The sequence below is a fragment of the Amphibalanus amphitrite genome, unplaced genomic scaffold, assembly GCF_019059575.1.
Source record: "Amphibalanus amphitrite isolate SeventyFive unplaced genomic scaffold, NRLGWU_Aamphi_draft 000603F_arrow, whole genome shotgun sequence".
Classification (NCBI taxonomy): Eukaryota; Metazoa; Arthropoda; class Thecostraca; order Balanomorpha; family Balanidae; genus Amphibalanus; species Amphibalanus amphitrite.
Genome location: NW_024882097.1, coordinates 310,024 through 334,448, shown reverse-complemented (window position 1 = coordinate 334,448; position 24,425 = coordinate 310,024). Strand labels below are relative to the sequence as shown.

Here is a 24,425-nt window from a genome sequence, read left to right as displayed (position 1 = left end):
TAATTTTGGTCGACGACGGATGAGCTGAAGAGAAATGAAGCACTATGCCCGAGTTGGTAGGCTTAATGTACAGTTCAGTGGCCAGAAATGTGATGTCATTGTCAGAAACGACAGAGACCAGGGTATCTAGGTATGGGACCCCCGAGTCCTGCTTCGTGAACTCCATCGTGAATTTTACTGTAGGATGAAGTGAGTTCAAATACGCTAGGAAATCTTTCAGGGCTTCCTCCCCGTGGGTCCAGATTCCCCCGTAATCATCAATGTATCGCAAGAGCAGGTCGGGCTTAGCCTCCCTGTTTTGTAAAGCCAGTCTTTCCAGCCTGTCTAGGAAGAGGATAGCAACGGGAGGGGCGCAAGGGTTACCCATCGCGATTCCCACTTTCTGTTTGTAGAAATCTTTGTCAAAGCAAAAGACGTTATTCCTCAGACACTGGTCCAGGAGTGTGCATACGTCATCGGGTGTCAAACCGAACATGTTGATATCAGTAACATGCTCCTGCAACTTTTCCCGAACAGCCTCCACTGCCTCATCTAAAGGAATGGAACCATACAGGTTTACTACGTCTATGCTGAAAAATATGATGTCACTTGGCATCGTGTGTTGTCGCTGGTAGTCAGCGAGATGGTCCAAAAAATGTTTGGTGTCCCGTAGGTGAGTAGGCACATATCTCAGCAATTGGCTCAAAACACGTTCAATGAGACAAGATGTTTTCTCTGTTGGGCCTCCACAAGCTGAAATCACGGGACGAAGAGGGACCCCCGGTTTATGATCTTTGGGAAGCCCGTAAAACAAGGGGATACGGCTATGGTTAGGTGTTAGGTCATGAATGACATTGTCATCAAGCTTGTTACTGGTAACCTGCTTTAGGGTACGTTTAGTCAAGGCCTCTACCCTGGGAACTGGATTTCTTTTCAGTTGTTCGTAGTTGGATCGATCTCCTAAAATGTTGTTAGCTTTCTCAACATAGTCAGTTTTGTCAAGTATCACAAAACCCTTACATTTATCGCTAGGTTTTAAGATAATGGCATCATCTTTTTTTAGCGTTCTCAAAGCCGACATCTCATCCTGGGTGACATTGACATGATCTGTTTTGTGGTGCTTATAGGTACGGAGTAAATCATCTTTAAGCTGTTTCAGGTTTCTCTCTGCCTGATTATTTGTCGGGGGAGGAATCCGTTTGTCCAAGTCGGGAAAACGGAAGGTCAAGTTTGGTTCGTCATTTTGTGACCGATGCGTACCGGTTGTCGCTGACCCCTGGGCGCCTGCAGAAGCTGACGGTGCTCGCTGGGTGTCGGATGGAGCTCCTGGTGCCTGTTGTGCATCTGTAGAGACCGATTGCGTCCGCTGGATAGCACCGGTGTCGACTGAAGGTCCCGGTGCCTCTTGGGCCCCGGCTGGAGCTGACAGTGCCTGCTGGAGGGCGCCGACACCGACTGGAGCTGACGGCGTACGCTGGGACGCGACTGGGGCTGACGGTGTCTGCTGGACCCCGACTCGAACTGGCAGTGTCCTCTGGAGGGCGCTGGAACCGACTGTAGCCGGAGCTGACGGTGTCTTCTGAAGGACGCCGGCACCGACTGGGGCTGACGGTGTCCTCTGGAGGGCGCTGGAACCGACTGGAGCTGTAGCTGACGGTGTCTGCTGGAGGGCGCCGGCACCGACCTGAGCTGACGGTGTCCTCTGGAGGGCGCCGGAACCAACTGGAGCTGGAGCTGACGGTGTCTGCTGGAGGGCGCCGGTACCGACTCGAACTGACGGTGTCCTCTGGAGGGCGCTGGAACCGACTGGAGCCGGAGCTGACGGTGTCTTCTGAAGGACGCCGGCACCGACTGGGGCTGACGGTGTCCTCTGGAGGGCGCTGGAACCGACTGGAGCTGTAGCTGACGGTGTCTGCTGGAGGGCGCCGGCACCGACCTGAGCTGACGGTGTCCTCTGGAGGGCGCCGGAACCAACTGGAGCTGGAGCTGACGATGTCTGCTGGAGGGCGCCGGTACCGACTCGAACTGACGGTGTCCTCTGGAGGGCGCTGGAACCGACTGGAGCCGGAGCTGACGGTGTCTTCTGAAGGACGCCGGCACCGACTGGGGCTGACGGTGTCCTCTGGAGGGCGCTGGAAACGACTGGAGCTGTAGCTGACGGTGTCTGCTGGAGGGCGCCGGCACCGACCTGAGCTGACGGTGTCCTCTGGAGGGCGCCGGAACCAACTGGAGCTGGAGCTGACGATGTCTGCTGGAGGGCGCCGGTACCGACTCGAACTGACGGTGTCCTCTGGAGGGCGCTGGAACCGACTGGAGCCGGAGCTGACGGTGTCTTCTGAAGGACGCCGGCACCGACTGGGGCTGACGGTGTCCTCTGGAGGGCGCTGGAAACGACTGGAGCTGTAGCTGACGGTGTCTGCTGGAGGGCGCCGGCACCGACCTGAGCTGACGGTGTCCTCTGGAGGGCGCCGGAACCAACTGGAGCTGTAGCTGACGGTGTCTGCTGGAGGGCGCCGGCACCGACCTGAGCTGACGGTGTCCTCTGGAGGGCGCTGGAACCAGCTGGAGCTGGAGCTGACGTTGTCTGCTGGAGGGCGCCGGCACCGACTAGAGCTGACGGTGCTCCCTGAGCCACAACTGGAGCTGACGGTAGTCTGGCTCGTGCTTGTCTAACTATCTCATCCTTCCATCTCTTACCGTAAGCAAATCTTTCAATAGCCTTCTCAACATCAACCAGAATCTTCTTGGTGACATCCTGCGTTATGGCAAAGTTGGGTCCCTTGGCCAGCAGCTTCATGCCTGAATCACATATTGGGCGAGACGACAAGTTGTTCACCCGAGGAGCTGTGTCTTGGGTTTCAACGGTTGTCATCAACACGAGTTTGTCATGAGCCTCTCGCTTGAGACGGTCATATTTGTTCATGAGACGAGGTCTGTTCTCCGCGATGGTCAGGTCAAACACTCGTACGCATGTGCGGCATACCCAAATAAACTTGTCCGCGTCAAAAAATCCTCGAATACGATCGAATAGCCTATCTCTTTCACGTTTTAGAAAAGCCCTTCGTCGGAAAGCTTCGGAAATGGCTTCGTTGAGTAGAGATTTCATAAACTTTTCACATGATTGCTGTACTTTGCTGTTCTTCTCAAACACTGTATTAACTGGTCTCATGCTATCGCTGATGAATCTTGGAGTAACACCCGACTGTCTGCATGCTACAAGGAATTCAATTTGTAGCTCCGTTTTCGCTAACTTTTCTGGGTTCTTTAAAGTTTGGACGAGCACTGGCCTGCGGTCAACAATGGGCTCGATAGTATTAATGTTTGCCAGTGCTCTGGCGAGGAACATGATAGATACAATTATATGAAAGAAAAACATTGACCTTTTTCCTCGAATCTATAGCAAAATTAATGAAAAATCACCTTTTTATTTACGTGATATTTCGGCCAACAGACCATTATCAAACGAAAGAAAGAACAATGTAGAAGACAAAAACGGTTACAGCAGACAGACGGCAGCCTATTTTCATATTTCGAAATTCATCTCGCGGTATTTGTTTACATAAGACTTCAATGGAAGAACATCCTTGGTTATGCTAAGATGTTTCCGATGTACCGTACACACATACATAAAACGAGCGATAAAAAAACGAGATAAAATCAGGACATATAACTCATCATAACACTTTTTGACATTCGATACGATCGATGACTCGAATTCACACGCTGCATACGCTATCTTACACACTTATATGATAGGCCAAGACACAAGACGTTCGTTCAGGGAGGGCTCCGAATCTCTGATAGTGATGGACTCTGCTATCTTTCTGTCTGGGTAGTCCAGAGCCTGGTGCAGTATCTCCACCGTAAGTGGTAGATCCGCCCCTCTGTCTAATGACAGCTGACCGTGAGCCACTCTAAAGTGGTCTCCGAGGGGGGTGTCGGGAGTCGCACTCAGCATGTTCCTCACATGCTCGTTAAAACGCAGTCTGACAGGACGTTTGCTCTCTCCCACATACACCGCCGGCTGTTCCTTGCAGAGAGTACACGTGATCCTGTAAACCACATTTTTGGTCGTGCATCTCCCTGCTAAGCCACACTTACAGCAGTAGCACCCGCGACTGGCACCCGGACAGAGAGGAGGTGAGAAGGCTGACCTGACTAGCGCGTTTTTCAGTTTGTTTTTGTTTCGCCAAGCAAGTCGGATGTTCATTCCCGACCTGCGCACCACACCTTTCACCCGGCTCAATAATTCCTCGTCCACATATGGTAGAGTCAAGAAGCCATCTACATCCTCTTTTGTAGAACCCCGTTTAGTGCCCCCAGCTTTCGCTTCCCTTAGAGTTCTCCTAAGCACGTTTTCAGGGTACCCGTTGCTAGAAAGGAGATTCCACATTTTTGTCACGCTCTTTTCTTCCCTGTCCTTATTCGACGATACTGCTATGGCCCTTCTAAACTGGTTCCTAGCCATGCTAATTTTGGTCGACGACGGATGAGCTGAAGAGAAATGAAGCACTATGCCCGAGTTGGTAGGCTTAATGTACAGTTCAGTGGCCAGAAATGTGATGTCATTGTCAGAAACGACAGAGACCAGGGTATCTATGTTTTGCAAGTCTGGCCGCGAATCAGTACAACTTGACGGGGGCCTAGACGAAATGTACAATCTTCGTAAAAAGTTCAGGGTATGGGCTCCCGCAGGCGATCTACCTGATGGCACCGGTCGCTACTCGCTAAGAAGTCTTTTGCGCGTGGCACGTGCGATTCCATTTTCCCCATGTTAAGTCAACGGGGTTTTGGACACTTTTTGCGCGATCGCGAATGGCGGGAAAACGAGCCAAGAAGGAGGTGGTTTTCTTCCCAGCATTTTATGGCAAACACGTTTGGGTACACGCCAGTGTGCGCTGTATACCCCTCAGAATCTTGGAACGGTGCTTTGCACGAGGTCAAAGTTGGAATTTTGCTGTGTTCCATGTTAAGTCAATGGACGGCGATGCCGAGACTTTGCAGAGACATTTTCATTCGATCTTTGTGCAAAATTTTAGAGATAGATTTTGCCCAAACTCTTATATCTTGTAGAGGAAAGAGCATAGGCCGTTATGCTTCGTTAAGCTGGCAAAACTCATTTTTTCTTATAAAGTTCATTTGAAAATTAAAATTTTTAACATGGAAAGTCAATGGGAGCGTCTTTGTTGCTTAATAACTTTTTACGTTGCAGATATACCAAAGTGAAAAGTTAATATAATATACAACTTTTGATGCTCTTTCCACTGATGCATAGGACGTCACTGCACGATGTGCCGTTTTTAAGAAAAGCTGTAAAAAATCAGGGCTCGACTGTGACTTGAACCCAACCACATTAGAGTATACGAACAGGTGACGGGGATACCTCCCGTGTGCGGATGCGACACTGATTATTGCTAAATATTAGCATTCGGCCGCCTGTGGGGTGCCTTTAGAAACCTTATATCTCTGCAACCACTGGACCGATTCACTCGCGGTCTTTTGTGTGGGATAGCTTCTTCCTTTCTTACACGTAGTGTGCTATTCTCGATGCGTATGGGTGACCCCTAATGCACGTGCCACGTGCAAAACGAAGAGGCGTCAGTTCGGTGGCAAGTCTTATAACTCTGTTGTTATTTTGCCGATTGCGCTGATACTTGGCATGGTTGTAGGCACCTGCCGCGCAATGCATTTCCATGTGTCACGGTTGGGGTGCCGCTGCACGTGCACACGGGCAGGGTGACGCTTCCAGATCTCGAGAACGGCTGGGCCGATTGTGATCAAAGTTGGCACACCGCTAGAGGCTGGTAAGTAGGGTGCCGTGCACAAGTCGGATGGGACCCGTTATGCACGTGCGCACGTGCAGGCTGACGCTTCCAGATCTCAAGAACGGCCGGGCCGACTGTGCTCAAATTTGGTATACCGCTAGAGACTGGTTAGTAGGGTGCCGTGCACAAGTCAGTTAGCATGTATTTTCATGTGCCACGGTTGGGGTGCAGCTCCACGAGCGCACGTGTAGGGGTCGCTTCCAGATCTTGAAATTGACGGGGCCGATTGAGCTCCAATTTGGTACACCGCTAGAAACCGGCGAATAGAGTGCCGTGCACAAGTCAATTGGGGCCTAGGCTGCACGTGCGCACGTGCAGGGTGTCGCTTCCAGATCTCGAAAACGGCCGGGTCGATTGCACTCAAATTTGGCACACCGCTATAGACCGACGAATAGGGTGCCGTGCACGTCAGTCCGTAGCACACCGACTCCGGTCTGCACGTGCAAGGCTCATCCTCTCGTTTGGTGGCGGGCGTTTTTGCTGCGTTTACAAAGGTGCTTGCTCAAACAACCTGCGGTCCCGCGATGCGGAGCCCGGCATCGCAGATGCCGGGCTCCGCAGCCGGAGCCCGGCTGCGGCTTTGCAAGTCTGGCCGCGAGTGCCGGCTTGCAAAGCCGGCAAGTGCTCCGCAGATGCCGGGCTTGCAGCCGGAGCTGAAGGACGCCGGCACCGGCGCCAGTCGGTGCCGGCGTCCTTCAGAAGACACCGTCAGCTCCGGCTCCAGTCGGTTCCAGCGCCCTCCAGAGGACACTGCCAGTTCGAGTCGGGGTCCAGCAGACACCGTCAGCCCCAGTCGCGTCCCAGCGTACGCCGTCAGCTCCAGTCGGTGTCGGCGCCCTCCAGCAGGCACTGTCAGCTCCAGCCGGGGCCCAAGAGGCACCGGGACCTTCAGTCGACACCGGTGCTATCCAGCGGACGCAATCGGTCTCTACAGATGCACAACAGGCACCAGGAGCTCCATCCGACACCCAGCGAGCACCGTCAGCTTCTGCAGGCGCCCAGGGGTCAGCGACAACCGGTACGCATCGGTCACAAAATGACGAACCAAACTTGACCTTCCGTTTTCCCGACTTGGACAAACGGATTCCTCCCCCGACAAATAATCAGGCAGAGAGAAACCTGAAACAGCTTAAAGATGATTTACTCCGTACCTATAAGCACCACAAAACAGATCATGTCAATGTCACCCAGGATGAGATGTCGGCTTTGAGAACGCTAAAAAAAGATGATGCCATTATCTTAAAACCTAGCGATAAATGTAAGGGTTTTGTGATACTTGACAAAACTGACTATGTTGAGAAAGCTAACAACATTTTAGGAGATCGATCCAACTACGAACAACTGAAAAGAAATCCAGTTCCCAGGGTAGAGGCCTTGACTAAACGTACCCTAAAGCAGGTTACCAGTAACAAGCTTGATGACAATGTCATTCATGACCTAACACCTAACCATAGCCGTATCCCCTTGTTTTACGGGCTTCCCAAAGATCATAAACCGGGGGTCCCTCTTCGTCCCGTGATTTCAGCTTGTGGAGGCCCAACAGAGAAAACATCTTGTCTCATTGAACGTGTTTTGAGCCAATTGCTGAGATATGTGCCTACTCACCTACGGGACACCAAACATTTTTTGGACCATCTCGCTGACTACCAGCGACAACACACGATGCCAAGTGACATCATATTTTTCAGCATAGACGTAGTAAACCTGTATGGTTCCATTCCTTTAGATGAGGCAGTGGAGGCTGTTCGGGAAAAGTTGCAGGAGCATGTTACTGATATCAACATGTTCGGTTTGACACCCGATGACGTATGCACACTCCTGGACCAGTGTCTGAGGAATAACGTCTTTTGCTTTGACAAAGATTTCTACAAACAGAAAGTGGGAATCGCGATGGGTAACCCTTGCGCCCCTCCCGTTGCTATCCTCTTCCTAGACAGGCTGGAAAGACTGGCTTTACAAAACAGGGAGGCTAAGCCCGACCTGCTCTTGCGATACATTGATGATTACGGGGGAATCTGGACCCACGGGGAGGAAGCCCTGAAAGATTTCCTAGCGTATTTGAACTCACTTCATCCTACAGTAAAATTCACGATGGAGTTCACGAAGCAGGACTCGGGGGTCCCATACCTAGATACCCTGGTCTCTGTCGTTTCTGACAATGACATCACATTTCTGGCCACTGAACTGTACATTAAGCCTACCAACTCGGGCATAGTGCTTCATTTCTCTTCAGCTCATCCGTCGTCGACCAAAATTAGCATGGCTAGGAACCAGTTTAGAAGGGCCATAGCAGTATCGTCGAATAAGGACAGGGAAGAAAAGAGCGTGACAAAAATGTGGAATCTCCTTTCTAGCAACGGGTACCCTGAAAACGTGCTTAGGAGAACTCTAAGGGAAGCGAAAGCTGGGGGCACTAAACGGGGTTCTACAAAAGAGGATGTAGATGGCTTCTTGACTCTACCATATGTGGACGAGGAATTATTGAGCCGGGTGAAAGGTGTGGTGCGCAGGTCGGGAATGAACATCCGACTTGCTTGGCGAAACAAAAACAAACTGAAAAACGCGCTAGTCAGGTCAGCCTTCTCACCTCCTCTCTGTCCGGGTGCCAGTCGCGGGTGCTACTGCTGTAAGTGTGGCTTAGCAGGGAGATGCACGACCAAAAATGTGGTTTACAGGATCACGTGTACTCTCTGCAAGGAACAGCCGGCGGTGTATGTGGGAGAGAGCAAACGTCCTGTCAGACTGCGTTTTAACGAGCATGTGAGGAACATGCTGAGTGCGACTCCCGACACCCCCCTCGGAGACCACTTTAGAGTGGCTCACGGTCAGCTGTCATTAGACAGAGGGGCGGATCTACCACTTACGGTGGAGATACTGCACCAGGCTCTGGACTACCCAGACAGAAAGATAGCAGAGTCCATCACTATCAGAGATTCGGAGCCCTCCCTGAACGAACGTCTTGTGTCTTGGCCTATCATATAAGTGTGTAAGATAGCGTATGCAGCGTGTGAATTCGAGTCATCGATCGTATCGAATGTCAAAAAGTGTTATGATGAGTTATATGTCCTGATTTTATCTCGTTTTTTTATCGCTCGTTTTATGTATGTGTGTACGGTACATCGGAAACATCTTAGCATAACCAAGGATGTTCTTCCATTGAAGTCTTATGTAAACAAATACCGCGAGATGAATTTCGAAATATGAAAATAGGCTGCCGTCTGTCTGCTGTAACCGTTTTTGTCTTCTACATTGTTCTTTCTTTCGTTTGATAATGGTCTGTTGGCCGAAATATCACGTAAATAAAAAGGTGATTTTTCATTAATTTTGCTATAGATTCGAGGAAAAAGGTCAATGTTTTTCTTTCATATAATTGTATCTATCATGTTCCTCGCCAGAGCACTGGCAAACATTAATACTATCGAGCCCATTGTTGACCGCAGGCCAGTGCTCGTCCAAACTTTAAAGAACCCAGAAAAGTTAGCGAAAACGGAGCTACAAATTGAATTCCTTGTAGCATGCAGACAGTCGGGTGTTACTCCAAGATTCATCAGCGATAGCATGAGACCAGTTAATACAGTGTTTGAGAAGAACAGCAAAGTACAGCAATCATGTGAAAAGTTTATGAAATCTCTACTCAACGAAGCCATTTCCGAAGCTTTCCGACGAAGGGCTTTTCTAAAACGTGAAAGAGATAGGCTATTCGATCGTATTCGAGGATTTTTTGACGCGGACAAGTTTATTTGGGTATGCCGCACATGCGTACGAGTGTTTGACCTGACCATCGCGGAGAACAGACCTCGTCTCATGAACAAATATGACCGTCTCAAGCGAGAGGCTCATGACAAACTCGTGTTGATGACAACCGTTGAAACCCAAGACACAGCTCCTCGGGTGAACAACTTGTCGTCTCGCCCAATATGTGATTCAGGCATGAAGCTGCTGGCCAAGGGACCCAACTTTGCCATAACGCAGGATGTCACCAAGAAGATTCTGGTTGATGTTGAGAAGGCTATTGAAAGATTTGCTTACGGTAAGAGATGGAAGGATGAGATAGTTAGACAAGCACGAGCCAGACTACCGTCAGCTCCAGTTGTGGCTCAGGGAGCACCGTCAGCTCTAGTCGGTGCCGGCGCCCTCCAGCAGACAACGTCAGCTCCAGCTCCAGCTGGTTCCAGCGCCCTCCAGAGGACACCGTCAGCTCAGGTCGGTGCCGGCGCCCTCCAGCAGACACCGTCAGCTACAGCTCCAGTTGGTTCCGGCGCCCTCCAGAGGACACCGTCAGCTCAGGTCGGTGCCGGCGCCCTCCAGCAGACACCGTCAGCTACAGCTCCAGTCGTTTCCAGCGCCCTCCAGAGGACACCGTCAGCCCCAGTCGGTGCCGGCGTCCTTCAGAAGACACCGTCAGCTCCGGCTCCAGTCGGTTCCAGCGCCCTCCAGAGGACACCGTCAGTTCGAGTCGGTACCGGCGCCCTCCAGCAGACATCGTCAGCTCCAGCTCCAGTTGGTTCCGGCGCCCTCCAGAGGACACCGTCAGCTCAGGTCGGTGCCGGCGCCCTCCAGCAGACACCGTCAGCTACAGCTCCAGTCGTTTCCAGCGCCCTCCAGAGGACACCGTCAGCCCCAGTCGGTGCCGGCGTCCTTCAGAAGACACCGTCAGCTCCGGCTCCAGTCGGTTCCAGCGCCCTCCAGAGGACACCGTCAGTTCGAGTCGGTACCGGCGCCCTCCAGCAGACATCGTCAGCTCCAGCTCCAGTTGGTTCCGGCGCCCTCCAGAGGACACCGTCAGCTCAGGTCGGTGCCGGCGCCCTCCAGCAGACACCGTCAGCTACAGCTCCAGTCGGTTCCAGCGCCCTCCAGAGGACACCGTCAGCCCCAGTCGGTGCCGGCGTCCTTCAGAAGACACCGTCAGCTCCGGCTCCAGTCGGTTCCAGCGCCCTCCAGAGGACACCGTCAGTTCGAGTCGGTACCGGCGCCCTCCAGCAGACACCGTCAGCTCCAGCTCCAGTTGGTTCCGGCGCCCTCCAGAGGACACCGTCAGCTCAGGTCGGTGCCGGCGCCCTCCAGCAGACACCGTCAGCTACAGCTCCAGTCGGTTCCAGCGCCCTCCAGAGGACACCGTCAGCCCCAGTCGGTGCCGGCGTCCTTCAGAAGACACCGTCAGCTCCGGCTACAGTCGGTTCCAGCGCCCTCCAGAGGACACTGCCAGTTCGAGTCGGGGTCCAGCAGACACCGTCAGCCCCAGTCGCGTCCCAGCGTACGCCGTCAGCTCCAGTCGGTGTCGGCGCCCTCCAGCAGGCACTGTCAGCTCCAGCCGGGGCCCAAGAGGCACCGGGACCTTCAGTCGACACCGGTGCTATCCAGCGGACGCAATCGGTCTCTACAGATGCACAACAGGCACCAGGAGCTCCATCCGACACCCAGCGAGCACCGTCAGCTTCTGCAGGCGCCCAGGGGTCAGCGACAACCGGTACGCATCGGTCACAAAATGACGAACCAAACTTGACCTTCCGTTTTCCCGACTTGGACAAACGGATTCCTCCCCCGACAAATAATCAGGCAGAGAGAAACCTGAAACAGCTTAAAGATGATTTACTCCGTACCTATAAGCACCACAAAACAGATCATGTCAATGTCACCCAGGATGAGATGTCGGCTTTGAGAACGCTAAAAAAAGATGATGCCATTATCTTAAAACCTAGCGATAAATGTAAGGGTTTTGTGATACTTGACAAAACTGACTATGTTGAGAAAGCTAACAACATTTTAGGAGATCGATCCAACTACGAACAACTGAAAAGAAATCCAGTTCCCAGGGTAGAGGCCTTGACTAAACGTACCCTAAAGCAGGTTACCAGTAACAAGCTTGATGACAATGTCATTCATGACCTAACACCTAACCATAGCCGTATCCCCTTGTTTTACGGGCTTCCCAAAGATCATAAACCGGGGGTCCCTCTTCGTCCCGTGATTTCAGCTTGTGGAGGCCCAACAGAGAAAACATCTTGTCTCATTGAACGTGTTTTGAGCCAATTGCTGAGATATGTGCCTACTCACCTACGGGACACCAAACATTTTTTGGACCATCTCGCTGACTACCAGCGACAACACACGATGCCAAGTGACATCATATTTTTCAGCATAGACGTAGTAAACCTGTATGGTTCCATTCCTTTAGATGAGGCAGTGGAGGCTGTTCGGGAAAAGTTGCAGGAGCATGTTACTGATATCAACATGTTCGGTTTGACACCCGATGACGTATGCACACTCCTGGACCAGTGTCTGAGGAATAACGTCTTTTGCTTTGACAAAGATTTCTACAAACAGAAAGTGGGAATCGCGATGGGTAACCCTTGCGCCCCTCCCGTTGCTATCCTCTTCCTAGACAGGCTGGAAAGACTGGCTTTACAAAACAGGGAGGCTAAGCCCGACCTGCTCTTGCGATACATTGATGATTACGGGGGAATCTGGACCCACGGGGAGGAAGCCCTGAAAGATTTCCTAGCGTATTTGAACTCACTTCATCCTACAGTAAAATTCACGATGGAGTTCACGAAGCAGGACTCGGGGGTCCCATACCTAGATACCCTGGTCTCTGTCGTTTCTGACAATGACATCACATTTCTGGCCACTGAACTGTACATTAAGCCTACCAACTCGGGCATAGTGCTTCATTTCTCTTCAGCTCATCCGTCGTCGACCAAAATTAGCATGGCTAGGAACCAGTTTAGAAGGGCCATAGCAGTATCGTCGAATAAGGACAGGGAAGAAAAGAGCGTGACAAAAATGTGGAATCTCCTTTCTAGCAACGGGTACCCTGAAAACGTGCTTAGGAGAACTCTAAGGGAAGCGAAAGCTGGGGGCACTAAACGGGGTTCTACAAAAGAGGATGTAGATGGCTTCTTGACTCTACCATATGTGGACGAGGAATTATTGAGCCGGGTGAAAGGTGTGGTGCGCAGGTCGGGAATGAACATCCGACTTGCTTGGCGAAACAAAAACAAACTGAAAAACGCGCTAGTCAGGTCAGCCTTCTCACCTCCTCTCTGTCCGGGTGCCAGTCGCGGGTGCTACTGCTGTAAGTGTGGCTTAGCAGGGAGATGCACGACCAAAAATGTGGTTTACAGGATCACGTGTACTCTCTGCAAGGAACAGCCGGCGGTGTATGTGGGAGAGAGCAAACGTCCTGTCAGACTGCGTTTTAACGAGCATGTGAGGAACATGCTGAGTGCGACTCCCGACACCCCCCTCGGAGACCACTTTAGAGTGGCTCACGGTCAGCTGTCATTAGACAGAGGGGCGGATCTACCACTTACGGTGGAGATACTGCACCAGGCTCTGGACTACCCAGACAGAAAGATAGCAGAGTCCATCACTATCAGAGATTCGGAGCCCTCCCTGAACGAACGTCTTGTGTCTTGGCCTATCATATAAGTGTGTAAGATAGCGTATGCAGCGTGTGAATTCGAGTCATCGATCGTATCGAATGTCAAAAAGTGTTATGATGAGTTATATGTCCTGATTTTATCTCGTTTTTTTATCGCTCGTTTTATGTATGTGTGTACGGTACATCGGAAACATCTTAGCATAACCAAGGATGTTCTTCCATTGAAGTCTTATGTAAACAAATACCGCGAGATGAATTTCGAAATATGAAAATAGGCTGCCGTCTGTCTGCTGTAACCGTTTTTGTCTTCTACATTGTTCTTTCTTTCGTTTGATAATGGTCTGTTGGCCGAAATATCACGTAAATAAAAAGGTGATTTTTCATTAATTTTGCTATAGATTCGAGGAAAAAGGTCAATGTTTTTCTTTCATATAATTGTATCTATCATGTTCCTCGCCAGAGCACTGGCAAACATTAATACGGATGTAGCCTGTGTTAGGAGTCATCCTTTCCACCTGCGGATTGCGCCGTGGAGCCTCCGTCCCCCAGCGCTCTCTGAGGCCTGACGTTCTGCCCAGTCCCCAGTCCCCTGCAGAAACAGGGGGAGGGAGAGCCATCGCCCGTCCGGCGCGCGTATTTACAAATTGCAACCGAGCTCCGCCGTGGGGTAAGGTGGGCAGGGGTTTTTGCACTACGGCTGCGGTTGAACTACCGTCTGTGGTAGAAACTTCAGGACGATGGCGCGTTTCATACGAAATCTGGCGCAATGTTTGTTTGCTTCTTTGTATTGTTATTGCTGTGAACTCTTGAAGTGGGAGTGTTTCAATAACAATTTGTGGATTATTTGAGTTTCTTTATATAAACATAGAATAGTATTATGAAACATTTTGTGGAAACTGCAAATACTGATATGATCAATTACTTAGTTTGGGAATTCATACACATTTTGTAGATATTTGTCTGGCAAATGGTGTAACAAACCTCAAGCCTATCATGATCTGAAGCTGTTGTAACAAATCAAAATTGCTTTGATGTTACATAGTACCTTGTTGGAAAGACTGGAGGCTGGAGCATGGTTCAAGATGATGCGTAAAAATTCAAGATTTGTGCGAAAGCTTGTGACTGAAGAATGAAAACAGTTGATATGATGGCTCAATCAAACGTGGAAATGGACGACAAAAGTAGAGTTTCAACATTCCAGCATGTGAGAATAACTTCAGAAATTCATAGTTCTTGTAGTATTGTATTCTTCTTATGTACAGTTATTGGTTTTGATAAGGTATTTCAAATTCATTGTGTCAGTTGAGATATAGATGGATTGCGGGAAAAATTAAGAATCATTGCATGGTAGCTAGGTACTTGTTTGGTAAAAAGGTATGTGATGAATACTATGAGAAGGTTTTTTATGACTTAATATATGGTCGTTGTTGTACCTACAAAAATGCAAGCTTACTAGCAACTAGTTTCTGAATCAAATTGAAAGTATTTGCCATGAATGTAAATATGTACCTGCAAAGTATGTCAATAAATTTGTGTGATGTTGACCAGAGAGTTTTATCATCTGGGCATTTATGTCTCTTCTTTCATTAGGTGTTAAGCATAGTAATTATGGATGAACTTTGTGCCAATATCTTCAAATTGCACAATGTATGTAGCATGTCTACAACCCTCACTGATCCTGCTATAGCTATAGGCATTTGGCACCAGCTTGACCAAGGGCATGAACTTCACAGTTGCACAACCTTTTGTCATGTACCACCAGTCACTTTTTTACTTAAGGTGCACATAGCAGTGCACACAACAATGTGCAGAGGGCCTACACAAAAACAACATGATTAGTGTGCACTATGCACAGCATTGTACCCTGATTATTTGAATATTTTGACCACTCAACAGTCAACAGTCAGGAGATAATTATTGAATATCACATTTATTATACATCACTTGTCAAACAAGAGCATGTTGACACACATTTTGACAAGATATCATGGTAGTATTCCAATAAGTTGGACAGTCACCTCCCTGGGCGTCATTTTTCCAGGAAGGTACCTCTGCAGGTGTTGTGGTAGGCTAGGTTGAATTGGGTTAAGTTAGGCGAAGTAAGGTGGTTGGGACCAGGTCAGACCGTAAGGCTTGGTCAGGTTGATTTTAATTCATTCTAATTTGACATAGATACCTATTACCTATGTATTTGCTCCAGCCTGAATTTCATTAGGTAATGAGTTAATTTTGCTTTGTTTTTATCTGTCTTGGTTTGTGTTTTTGTCCCTTATATTTTGCCCCATAGGCCAGGGTGGAGCTTTTCCAGGGAAGGTGGTGGAGCATGATTGGAGGCGCTCAACCAGACGGCATAGATGCCTGAACGATTTGTGAACGCGCACTGATGCCTGATTCAAGCCACGCTGTCTTCATGCGGGGCGGCGCGCTACTTAAAAGTCCCTAAAAGAACGGGAAGTGATGCCGATAGAACCTTCAATCATTCTGGGCTAACGCTTATGACTTGGAAAAAGTCGCGATCCCAAATCCCAATTCAATCAAAAACCTGTGGGCTCTTGTTCAGCAGGAGGTATATGAAGAGCCACCCGCCATAAGCACTGCTCAACCGCAGGCACAGGTTTAGACGGCATTGGTCTGCATCAAAGCCAGTGTGCTGGAGAATTCATTGGCTGAAATGCTCCAGAACATTCACCACCATGGTTTTATGAAAGGTGGCTACAAGCTCAGTTAAAAAAAGTACCAGATTGTTTTGCTTTTTAATTACAGCGGGAAGAAAGGTGTCCGGATAATTTCGTTACACCCCCTGTAATGTTCAAATGGTTGCTAAATTCTAAATCAGCTCCAAAAACTAGCCTAAAAACATGTAAAACTCGAAAAAGGAACCGAGGTCATCAAAGGCCATTGAGCTGACCTGACCTTCAGGTGACCTTGACACCCACCCTAATGCATGGGACCAGCGTCAAATCACATGTTTCAACGCTTGAAGCCACGTGAAGACTGCAACCGCGCGGCTAATGCGAGCCGACATACGCCGAATCGCGATTCGGGCCAAACATGGTCTCGAGAAATAGGTCACAGGTCAAAGGTCATTTGGGTCAGGGTCATGAAATTTTCAGGGTAGGTGTAAAATTGATAAAATCGGGGGCATTGAAAGTTTTGTCGCGATCGGATGGTTTTTACGCGAGTTACTCACGAAAAACCGATAAAGCGCACCCAAAAAGGCAGAAATATGCACATGCGATATCCTATACTGCGAAAAAAGTGCATCATTTTTTAACGTCGGCGACAAATTGTAATTACCCTAAGCTCAGGCAGATGTATGGTAGAAAATCCCCCAAGTGAAATACACTACGGCGGAAATAAAATACCCTACGGCGGAGCTCGGTTGCAATTTGTAAATACGCGTCCGGACGGAGCGCACACGATTTCCGTACGGACCGGATGCGCCCATAGGGTTCTGTGTTAAATTCCGTACGGACCGCACGCGTTCCGCACCAGTGGACGGCGGCCTGGTATAATGCGTGAGAAAAGAAATGTCATAGAAGCTCAGCTATGTCGTCGAAGCAATAATGTAATGTAACTGAAAAATGTTGAAAGCGATCGCTAGCAGCCGCTGACTGCTTGGAGCAGATCATGAAGAGACAGATCCTAAAAAAAAATAATGATGAATGATGACTACCTACTCATTGCAGATAACGGATTAAATACAACTGCGGAAAGCATAATGATATACAAAGGCAATTGGAAGCCTTATATTATCATCTGGGTGACTGTCAGGAGCGGCGTGATACTTTCTTGTGTGTGACTGCAGTCTCACACGGAAGTCGGTTCTGTATGTGTGCTGCGTTGCAGTCCCCGGGTACCTTGCCTTGTTATATGGCTCTGCTTTGCCATGAACCGGCCGCGTGGTGCGGTCAACTAACCGCGGTCTCATTACAAACTCGAGAACACTTTCAATGTTCCAACAAAGCTTCCTTGACTGGGTCCATTTACTCACAACTTGGATCAACATCGTGTTCCCCATAACCGTGTTGTTGTGTTCCTTTATGAGATATGACCACAAAACAACCCCTGGCTTACGGTGTTATCAACCCATCTCAAATCTTTCATTGTAACTGAGCAGAGAACGTTATGTTTTGCACAGAAGTTGTCGGCACATACAATTTATGAAAACAGCGGTCCGTTAGCTGGTCCAAATGCGACCGTATGTTCCAATAGGGATATATTTTGGTAACAGTTATATTCTTAATATAAGCATATAAGCGGAGTGAAGAACATTCCATGGCAGGTGAATAAATCATACCTTCTTTGTGATATTTAATGAAGAATCTCCACGTGCAGCGGCTTTCTGTGTAGAAAATATTAGCCCTACTTAGATTTTCGTTAAATTACGAGTGATTCATCCACCTTACAAGTTCAATGTGGGTATTCACTTCCGAGCATTAATCTTCGTTACAACATTGCAACGCCACAACACGTGTATTTGGCTCGTTTGTGCGTGCCGCTCGTGGCTGGATCAATCAATCAGGTTCTGCCCAGTCCGTTCCACTCCCCGTTCACGCAGCCGGAAGCCGCTGTGCCCGACATATAACCGACGCCGGCCGGACGGAGGGTGCAGAGGGCGAACGGAGAGCACTCGGCACGCACACCCGCCGACGCGAGGGGAGCGCGGCGCACACCCGACAGGCACGGCGCACCCCCTTCGACCACTTCCTGTGATTGTCATACTCATCACCCGGCCGCTGTCTCTGGTAGAGGATCGCCGTCATGCTCAGAGCTCTGGTGTTGCTCTCGCTTTGCGCCCAGCTCTGCTGTGCCCAGTGGCACTACCCCCGGTACATCAAGCTGCCCGTCGGGAGAGGTGAGGGAATTTGCGGTGACATATGCAGTATGCATTCGTTCTCGAAAATGGGGAAAATCATGCTCTGAGAGGCATATGGTAGATATTCTATATATATATATATATATATATATATCGATATCGATATGTAGCAGCTTTGTACATTATTCCCAAAATATTCTACTTGCGAAATGGGCTCTGGCTTACCATGCGTATACTTTGTTTGGAAGCAGTTCAGTTGCGCGTCCGAATCATTATTCTGATTCGTGATTTGGAAAGTAGGTTGCGATTGCGGTCAGGTCGTGTGTATGTGTGTGTGTGTGTTTTTTTTTTACAGACAGCATCATGAAAAATGATAATATTTTGTTCGATACGTTGTTATGGATAGGCAGAGCGGCATGGTGCCGTATTTATTTTGCGTTTATTGATAATGTGAATTTCCCACGATGATTATTATACGCATGATATACCTATGTTGCAGACCCAGACACGGAATGCCTAGACAAGCAGATTTACAAAAGATTTAAAGTCGGAGAAGTATGGAGCTCCCGCTACTCGGGTTGCAAACAGAGCCACTGCATCAGGGAAAACGGTGTTCTGTTCATTGACAGATTCCAGTGAGTAAAGTGCTTTTGTTGTTCGTCTCCAGTTAGCGCATAGATATTTTTCAATTACATGTTGGATGGTATGCACGGTATTTGCAGAGCCAATGCCTCGTTTGTTTTGTTTTTTTTTCGTAAAAAAAGGCTTAACACTGGGCTCTATAGGAGGTAACAATTATTGTCAATGACGATTTCAAACTAAAGTTTGTCGAAAAGTTTTGCGCTGTTGTAATGTATTGCTATTTTTATTACAGCATTTGAATAATTTTACCTTACCTCTCATATAGTCGTTTGTCAGGATTGCTATTCTGAAACCCTACAATCTAAATGCAGTTTGTTTCGCTGCCTGGGCCAACTACAGTTTACATTACATGTTTATCTCGTTGCAGATGCCCCGCCGTGGCCGACAAGGTCGACTTCAAGAAGCTGAAAGCTGGTAACTTGTTCTGCAGACAAGCTTCGGGTGACCGACGCAAGTCCTTTCCTGACTGCTGTCCCAGGCTGGTGTGCAAGCATTATGTCAATGGCAAGCTGGTACCTTTGCCAGCCCATAAGTACCCGTATCTGTAAAAGTGTATAAGAACCATCAATCAAAGCATTCATTGATTGACATTTTCGGTCAAATTGATGTTGTGTGTTAGTGTTTAAATGTGATTGACTTTAAAAAAAAAAACGTTTGAGACGTTTAACTACGAGCAAAACCATGTGAAACTTTGGGAAAAGCGGACACTTGTCCGGACTCCGGAGATGACGCACGTAAACTTGCTGCTCGACATAGGGAACTGACCTCCTGGCGCCTCTGCAATGACGCTGGTATGTGCTGGCGTTAATCTGCTCGTACCATGAGAGCACTTGCACTAGAGGTGGCAAAAGATGAAAATTTTGGGAACCAGACTCGAACCAGACCCGGCTGGACATTTCTGGAACCAGTCGGACCCGGTCTTAGTTGGAATCGGAACCAGTTGGACCCGTTCCCCAAAAGTCAATTAATACAAACTGCTTGTAGGTATCATTAGTTGCATCATGTAAAACAGCCTATTTCCCACTGGGAATACTCATGAGCTACTGTGTGCAAAGAAACATTCACTTCATATTTTGCAATAATGTGTAGTGCGCAAGATGTATAGTTATGGTAGGACCCGGTTGGACCCGTCAGAAAATTTCCAGGAACCGGTCTGGACCCATATGGGTCCAGACTGGTTCTTTGGACCGGGTCCTCGGGTCCACATTTTGCCACCTCTAACTTGCACCAGGGTTGTGACTTACCAGAGCGTTGAGATATTTTGTCAAACGAACGCAAGTGCCAGAAATAGCATCGTCGCATGCCTGCACTTGCGACTATCTTGTGCAATCTCCCCTGCGGTTGCGGAGAAATTACAGGCTTGAAGCTGACAAGTGCGTGCTTACAACATGTTCGCTGGCTGCGTCTGCAGTGCATGCCGTTCTGAAATACCACCCACTGCCAAGGCTGGTTTGCTTGTCCTTGGAGGATTTAGTAGCAGCTGGAGCCTTTTTAATGCTACACGCTAGTGTTGAAGCATGCTTATTAAATTAAGTATGCTGTGAGGATATCGTCATAAGTGACCTTGTTAAGTAGCTTTTCCAGTACACCTACCTGATGATAATGCTAGTCGCTAGATTTCACTCTGTGGCTATTTCGCAGCATTTTTCACAGCCATTTTTTACCGTAGACAGCATTAAATATCTTTTTTTTTAGATCTTCTGTCATCTGTGAGGCGACTCCCTCGCCGGACCTACTGGTTTTCTGCATGCGCCCGGCCGAGGTGTGGGGGTGGTACGAACCTCAATATACCCTGGTACGAACCCCTCGCCGTTTTGTGCCTAATTAAGCTAGAGCCTCGCGGAAAAATGAGCGTGTGTGCATTGCGCAGCGATTGGTACCCGATTTTAGGATCTCAGGTCAACCGGTGACCTCTGAGCTCAGCCAAGCCACTTGCCTGCAGGCAAGGGTTCGGTTTTTGGTAAAAATAGCTTTGCCAAGGAAGGTCGCAGAGCCGCGATTTTGGCAGCATCGTATTCTCAATTAGTGGTGACAATTTCAGAAAATATGTGTCCAATCCGTCCAAAGTCTAATACTTACGTCCGCTGTCCGTCCCAAAATGTCCAAGCCAGCCATTTGTCCAAAGACGTCGGACACCTACGCAGTGGTTTACATTCAACACTGTTATTTTATTTGCTTAAAATGTACTAACTTACCACCTCCAAAGTGTTTATCATATCGAAACCTGAGCTTTCTATTCGCCAGTCAAGGCTACACACGATTACGACCTATTTAGTTGATTTCTCTTGAGAAGAGGATTGCATATTTTCGCGTGAAATTTCACGTGCTAGTAGCAAATTTTATGAAGTTTTGTTCGGTCTTGGTCTGGTCTCTGTATATCGCTCAAGATGTACACAGTGCAGCAAAATGTAGAAATGTGTAATTTGTATAATTCAACGCAGTTCCAGGATAGTTCTGCACGTCTGAGGGCCTGCACTATAGGGAAGCTCCAAAGAAGATAATAATTAATAGAATTGCTAATAAATTCAAAACAGAGGACACGGTTTAATGATAAATACGGCAGAAAAAAAAATGGTAAGCGAACCCCGGAAAGTTGATTTCAAATAGCGCTGAGGTCCCGTGGGCACCACACTCGCCGGATCTCAACATCGCATGCAATTTTTCCTCGGGGCTATGCAAAGTCCGAGATCTTTTAGGAGAGTCCCCAGGATATTATGCGACTGAAGGACGCCATTGCAAGCTTCTTTGGCTCCATTTCCTTAGACATGTGGTGCGCCCGCGCCATCGCCAACTTTAGGGCTCTGGTGCTGGAGTCATCCGTCGCCGAGGTGGCCATTTTGAGCATCTTGTCTAAAATGAGTGTGAGCTTCAAAGGAAAAGTGTATATGACTGATACAATACATGGATCAAAACTTCAGATTTGGCTCTTTCATATGGTGCTTAGCAATCGCATGTAACACGAAAGCATTTCCTGTAGTTTTCATTTATTTTCGGTCACACGGCTATGAATCACCCTGTAAATGCTGAGGTGAAGCAAGTAATTGTCCAATGTTGTCCAAAGCCTGCTGTCATTGTCCAACCAAATTCCGACTTGGACATTGGATAAACTCGGAATTGCGAGGATTTAAGTTCCGACTGACACCACTATTCTTCATGCTCAGAGCGTCGATTGGGATACTTTTTGTTCGGTTGAGGTCAATTAAGGATGTTGACCTCGGGTCAAGGTCAAGTCAGAGCCCCTGAAGTCACGATGCTGGTCAACTAAAGTCATATCGCATTTTTTGCAGATGTTCCCGAGTCAATGGATGGTTTTCGCGACTTGCTAGCTCAATTTGATCGGAAGTTATCGATTTGATCGGAAGTTATTGACGAAAAACTCATAGGTATGACGTTAGTAACGTCATATATGACGTTACGTAAGGTCAACAGTGCAAAATTGAAGCATCGGACCTCGCAAGGAGTGCATTTTATCACAGTTTCGTTTGCTTCAGATAGTTGTAGATCATTCCCTGCGCCGAAATCACAGTTTCCATATTTCCCCCATTGACTTATAATGGTGAGGTCACGTGACCGACCTGACCTCAGGTGACCCTTAGGAAAGTCCGAGCTATACAAGCTGTGAAACCTCTCGAGGATACTAGGTCCTGTAAGTTTCATCTCCCTGTAAAAGCTCCTCTGGCATTGAGGAATGAGGGCGTTCCGAAGTTGCGACATTTTAGGGCCATGCCGAGGTTCACTTACGACGTCATAGGTCATTGACCTGACCTGAACTGACCCGAAAATGCGGTTAAGTCACAAGATCCGGCTTGAATGGAAGGTCTTTTGCGACCTCCCCAGTCCCCATTTATACCTAAGTAGGTAGGTATAAGTTTATAATTTATAAGGAGAAAATTGAAATGCGCCTCTTTTGGACGAAAGACATTATAAACACTCCCAAACACTGAATTACAAGTGTTTTTGACACACTGAACATGAAAATGGTGTCCGTGATCCCTTCTTATGCCCCTGAGGTCATCTCAGGTCACGAATGGTATTTAACAGTTTTTTCGCAAATAACTTTTGATAGAGGCATACTACAGCAATGAAAACGCCTTAGATGTGTTCAGCTCGATGATACGGATCGACTGATATGCAACATGACCCTTTCGGTCAGGTCATGACTTTGACCTGAGGTCAAATTTTCAAGTGGACCTTTCAAGGTCAGTTAACTCATTCGATGCGTCTTGACGAGAGGAACACGATGCCGGTAAAAGTAAGCTCGTACAAGGCTTGGGTCAAAAGTTATTGCAGAAAAACTGTTTCCGAAAAACATCGGCTATTTTTGCAGTTTTTGCCCCATGCAGGCAAAACCGTTGACGTTAGGTCAAATCTTAGAGCATTATTCAGAAAGGGCGTTAATAGGGCTATTGAATGCGCTTTTCCGCGGCGTTGTAGCTCTATTGGTTCCCGAGTTATGCGTTGGCTTCTTGGAAATTGTCGACATTCGACCTAAAAATCGGCGAAATTTTGCCTTCAATGACCTCTGGTGACCTGACATTTGACCTTACCAAAAAGTGACTGAAGTGATTTCGTCATTATTTTTGGCGCTCTTTCGAACACCGCCTTCCGCGTATCGCTGCGTGGCCCAGGACTCATAACAGGACACATCAAGTCCCCCAATCTCAATAATTTTTTATGCTCGTCACGGCTACTCTGACTAACTGATTGCTTTGAAACTTCCCGCGATTGATAGGTACTTACATACCTAAGGGTGACACGATTTAGGTACAAAAAAATCTCGGAATGATATGTCAGTGAGCTGATGTCAGATAAATTTTACATCATCTCCCTCAATAAGTCAATGGAAGAAAACTGAGTTACGAGGCTTTTTTTTAGCGAAAGCCGTTCTAAACATCCTAAAACATACTGTGGCAAATCGGTAAATAAATAAAGCGTTCGGGTACGTCTCACTATGTAGATAGGTACGGCCTGGGCGTGACGAAAAACTGTTCGGGGGGTACGTCTCACCGTAGTGCATCCGTTGCACTGCCGTAAACTATTGACTGCTTAATTATTAAGAATTGATTGAAAATTCTTCTGGTGGCTCGCGCCTTGGAAGGTCACATGACCTCCCAAGGTCACCGAGGTCACCTGAGGTCACCATATTCGAAACGTCTGATTAAATCGGATACGCTGAATCGACTGGTGGTGTTTTCGTCTCGATCGGCCCAGTAGTTTCTGAGTTATAGAATGGCTGCCATAGGCGCGACCACGGCGCGACAACGGTCATGAGACCTCCCAAGGTCACTGAGGTCACCTGAAGTCACCATATTCGACACAGATGGTAAAATCGTGTACGCTGAATCGACTGGTGGTGTTTTCGTCTCGATCGACCCAATCGTTTCTGAGTTATAGAATGGCTGCAATAGGCGAAAACGTAAAATTGAACTTTTGAGGTCACCGAGGTCACCTGAGATCACCATATTCACAATTGCTGATGAAATCGCATACGCTGATTCGACTGGTGGTGTTTTCGTCGCGATCGGCCCAGTAGTTCCTGAGTTATAGAATGGCTGCAATAGCTGAAAACGTAAAGCTGACCTTTTGAGGTCACGGAGGTCACTTGATGTCACTATATTCAAAACAGCTAATAAAATTGTATCCTTTGATTCGAATGGTGTTTCGTTCGTTCAGATTGGTTCATTAGTTCCTGAGTTATAAAATGACTGCAAGGGTGGCGGTCAAATAGTGTTGTCAGTGGTGTTGTCGAATGGCGCTCTTGCGGCGAGCAGTGACG

The 24,425-nt window shown here is 48.2% G+C and overlaps 1 protein-coding gene across 1 annotated transcript; it reads left to right on the top strand.

Annotated features, from left to right (window-relative positions):
- Positions 1–11,591: 11,591 nt before the first annotated feature.
- Positions 11,592–19,542, top strand: LOC122394660. Its single transcript, XM_043391678.1, has 4 exons — positions 11,592–13,560; positions 17,750–18,046; positions 18,507–18,642; positions 19,017–19,542. Exon 1 carries the CDS (start codon positions 11,916–11,918, stop codon positions 13,233–13,235), a length of 1,320 nt encoding a protein of 439 aa, XP_043247613.1. The 5' UTR covers positions 11,592–11,915; the 3' UTR covers positions 13,236–13,560; positions 17,750–18,046; positions 18,507–18,642; positions 19,017–19,542.
- The last annotated feature ends 4,883 nt before the right edge of the window (positions 19,543–24,425 follow it).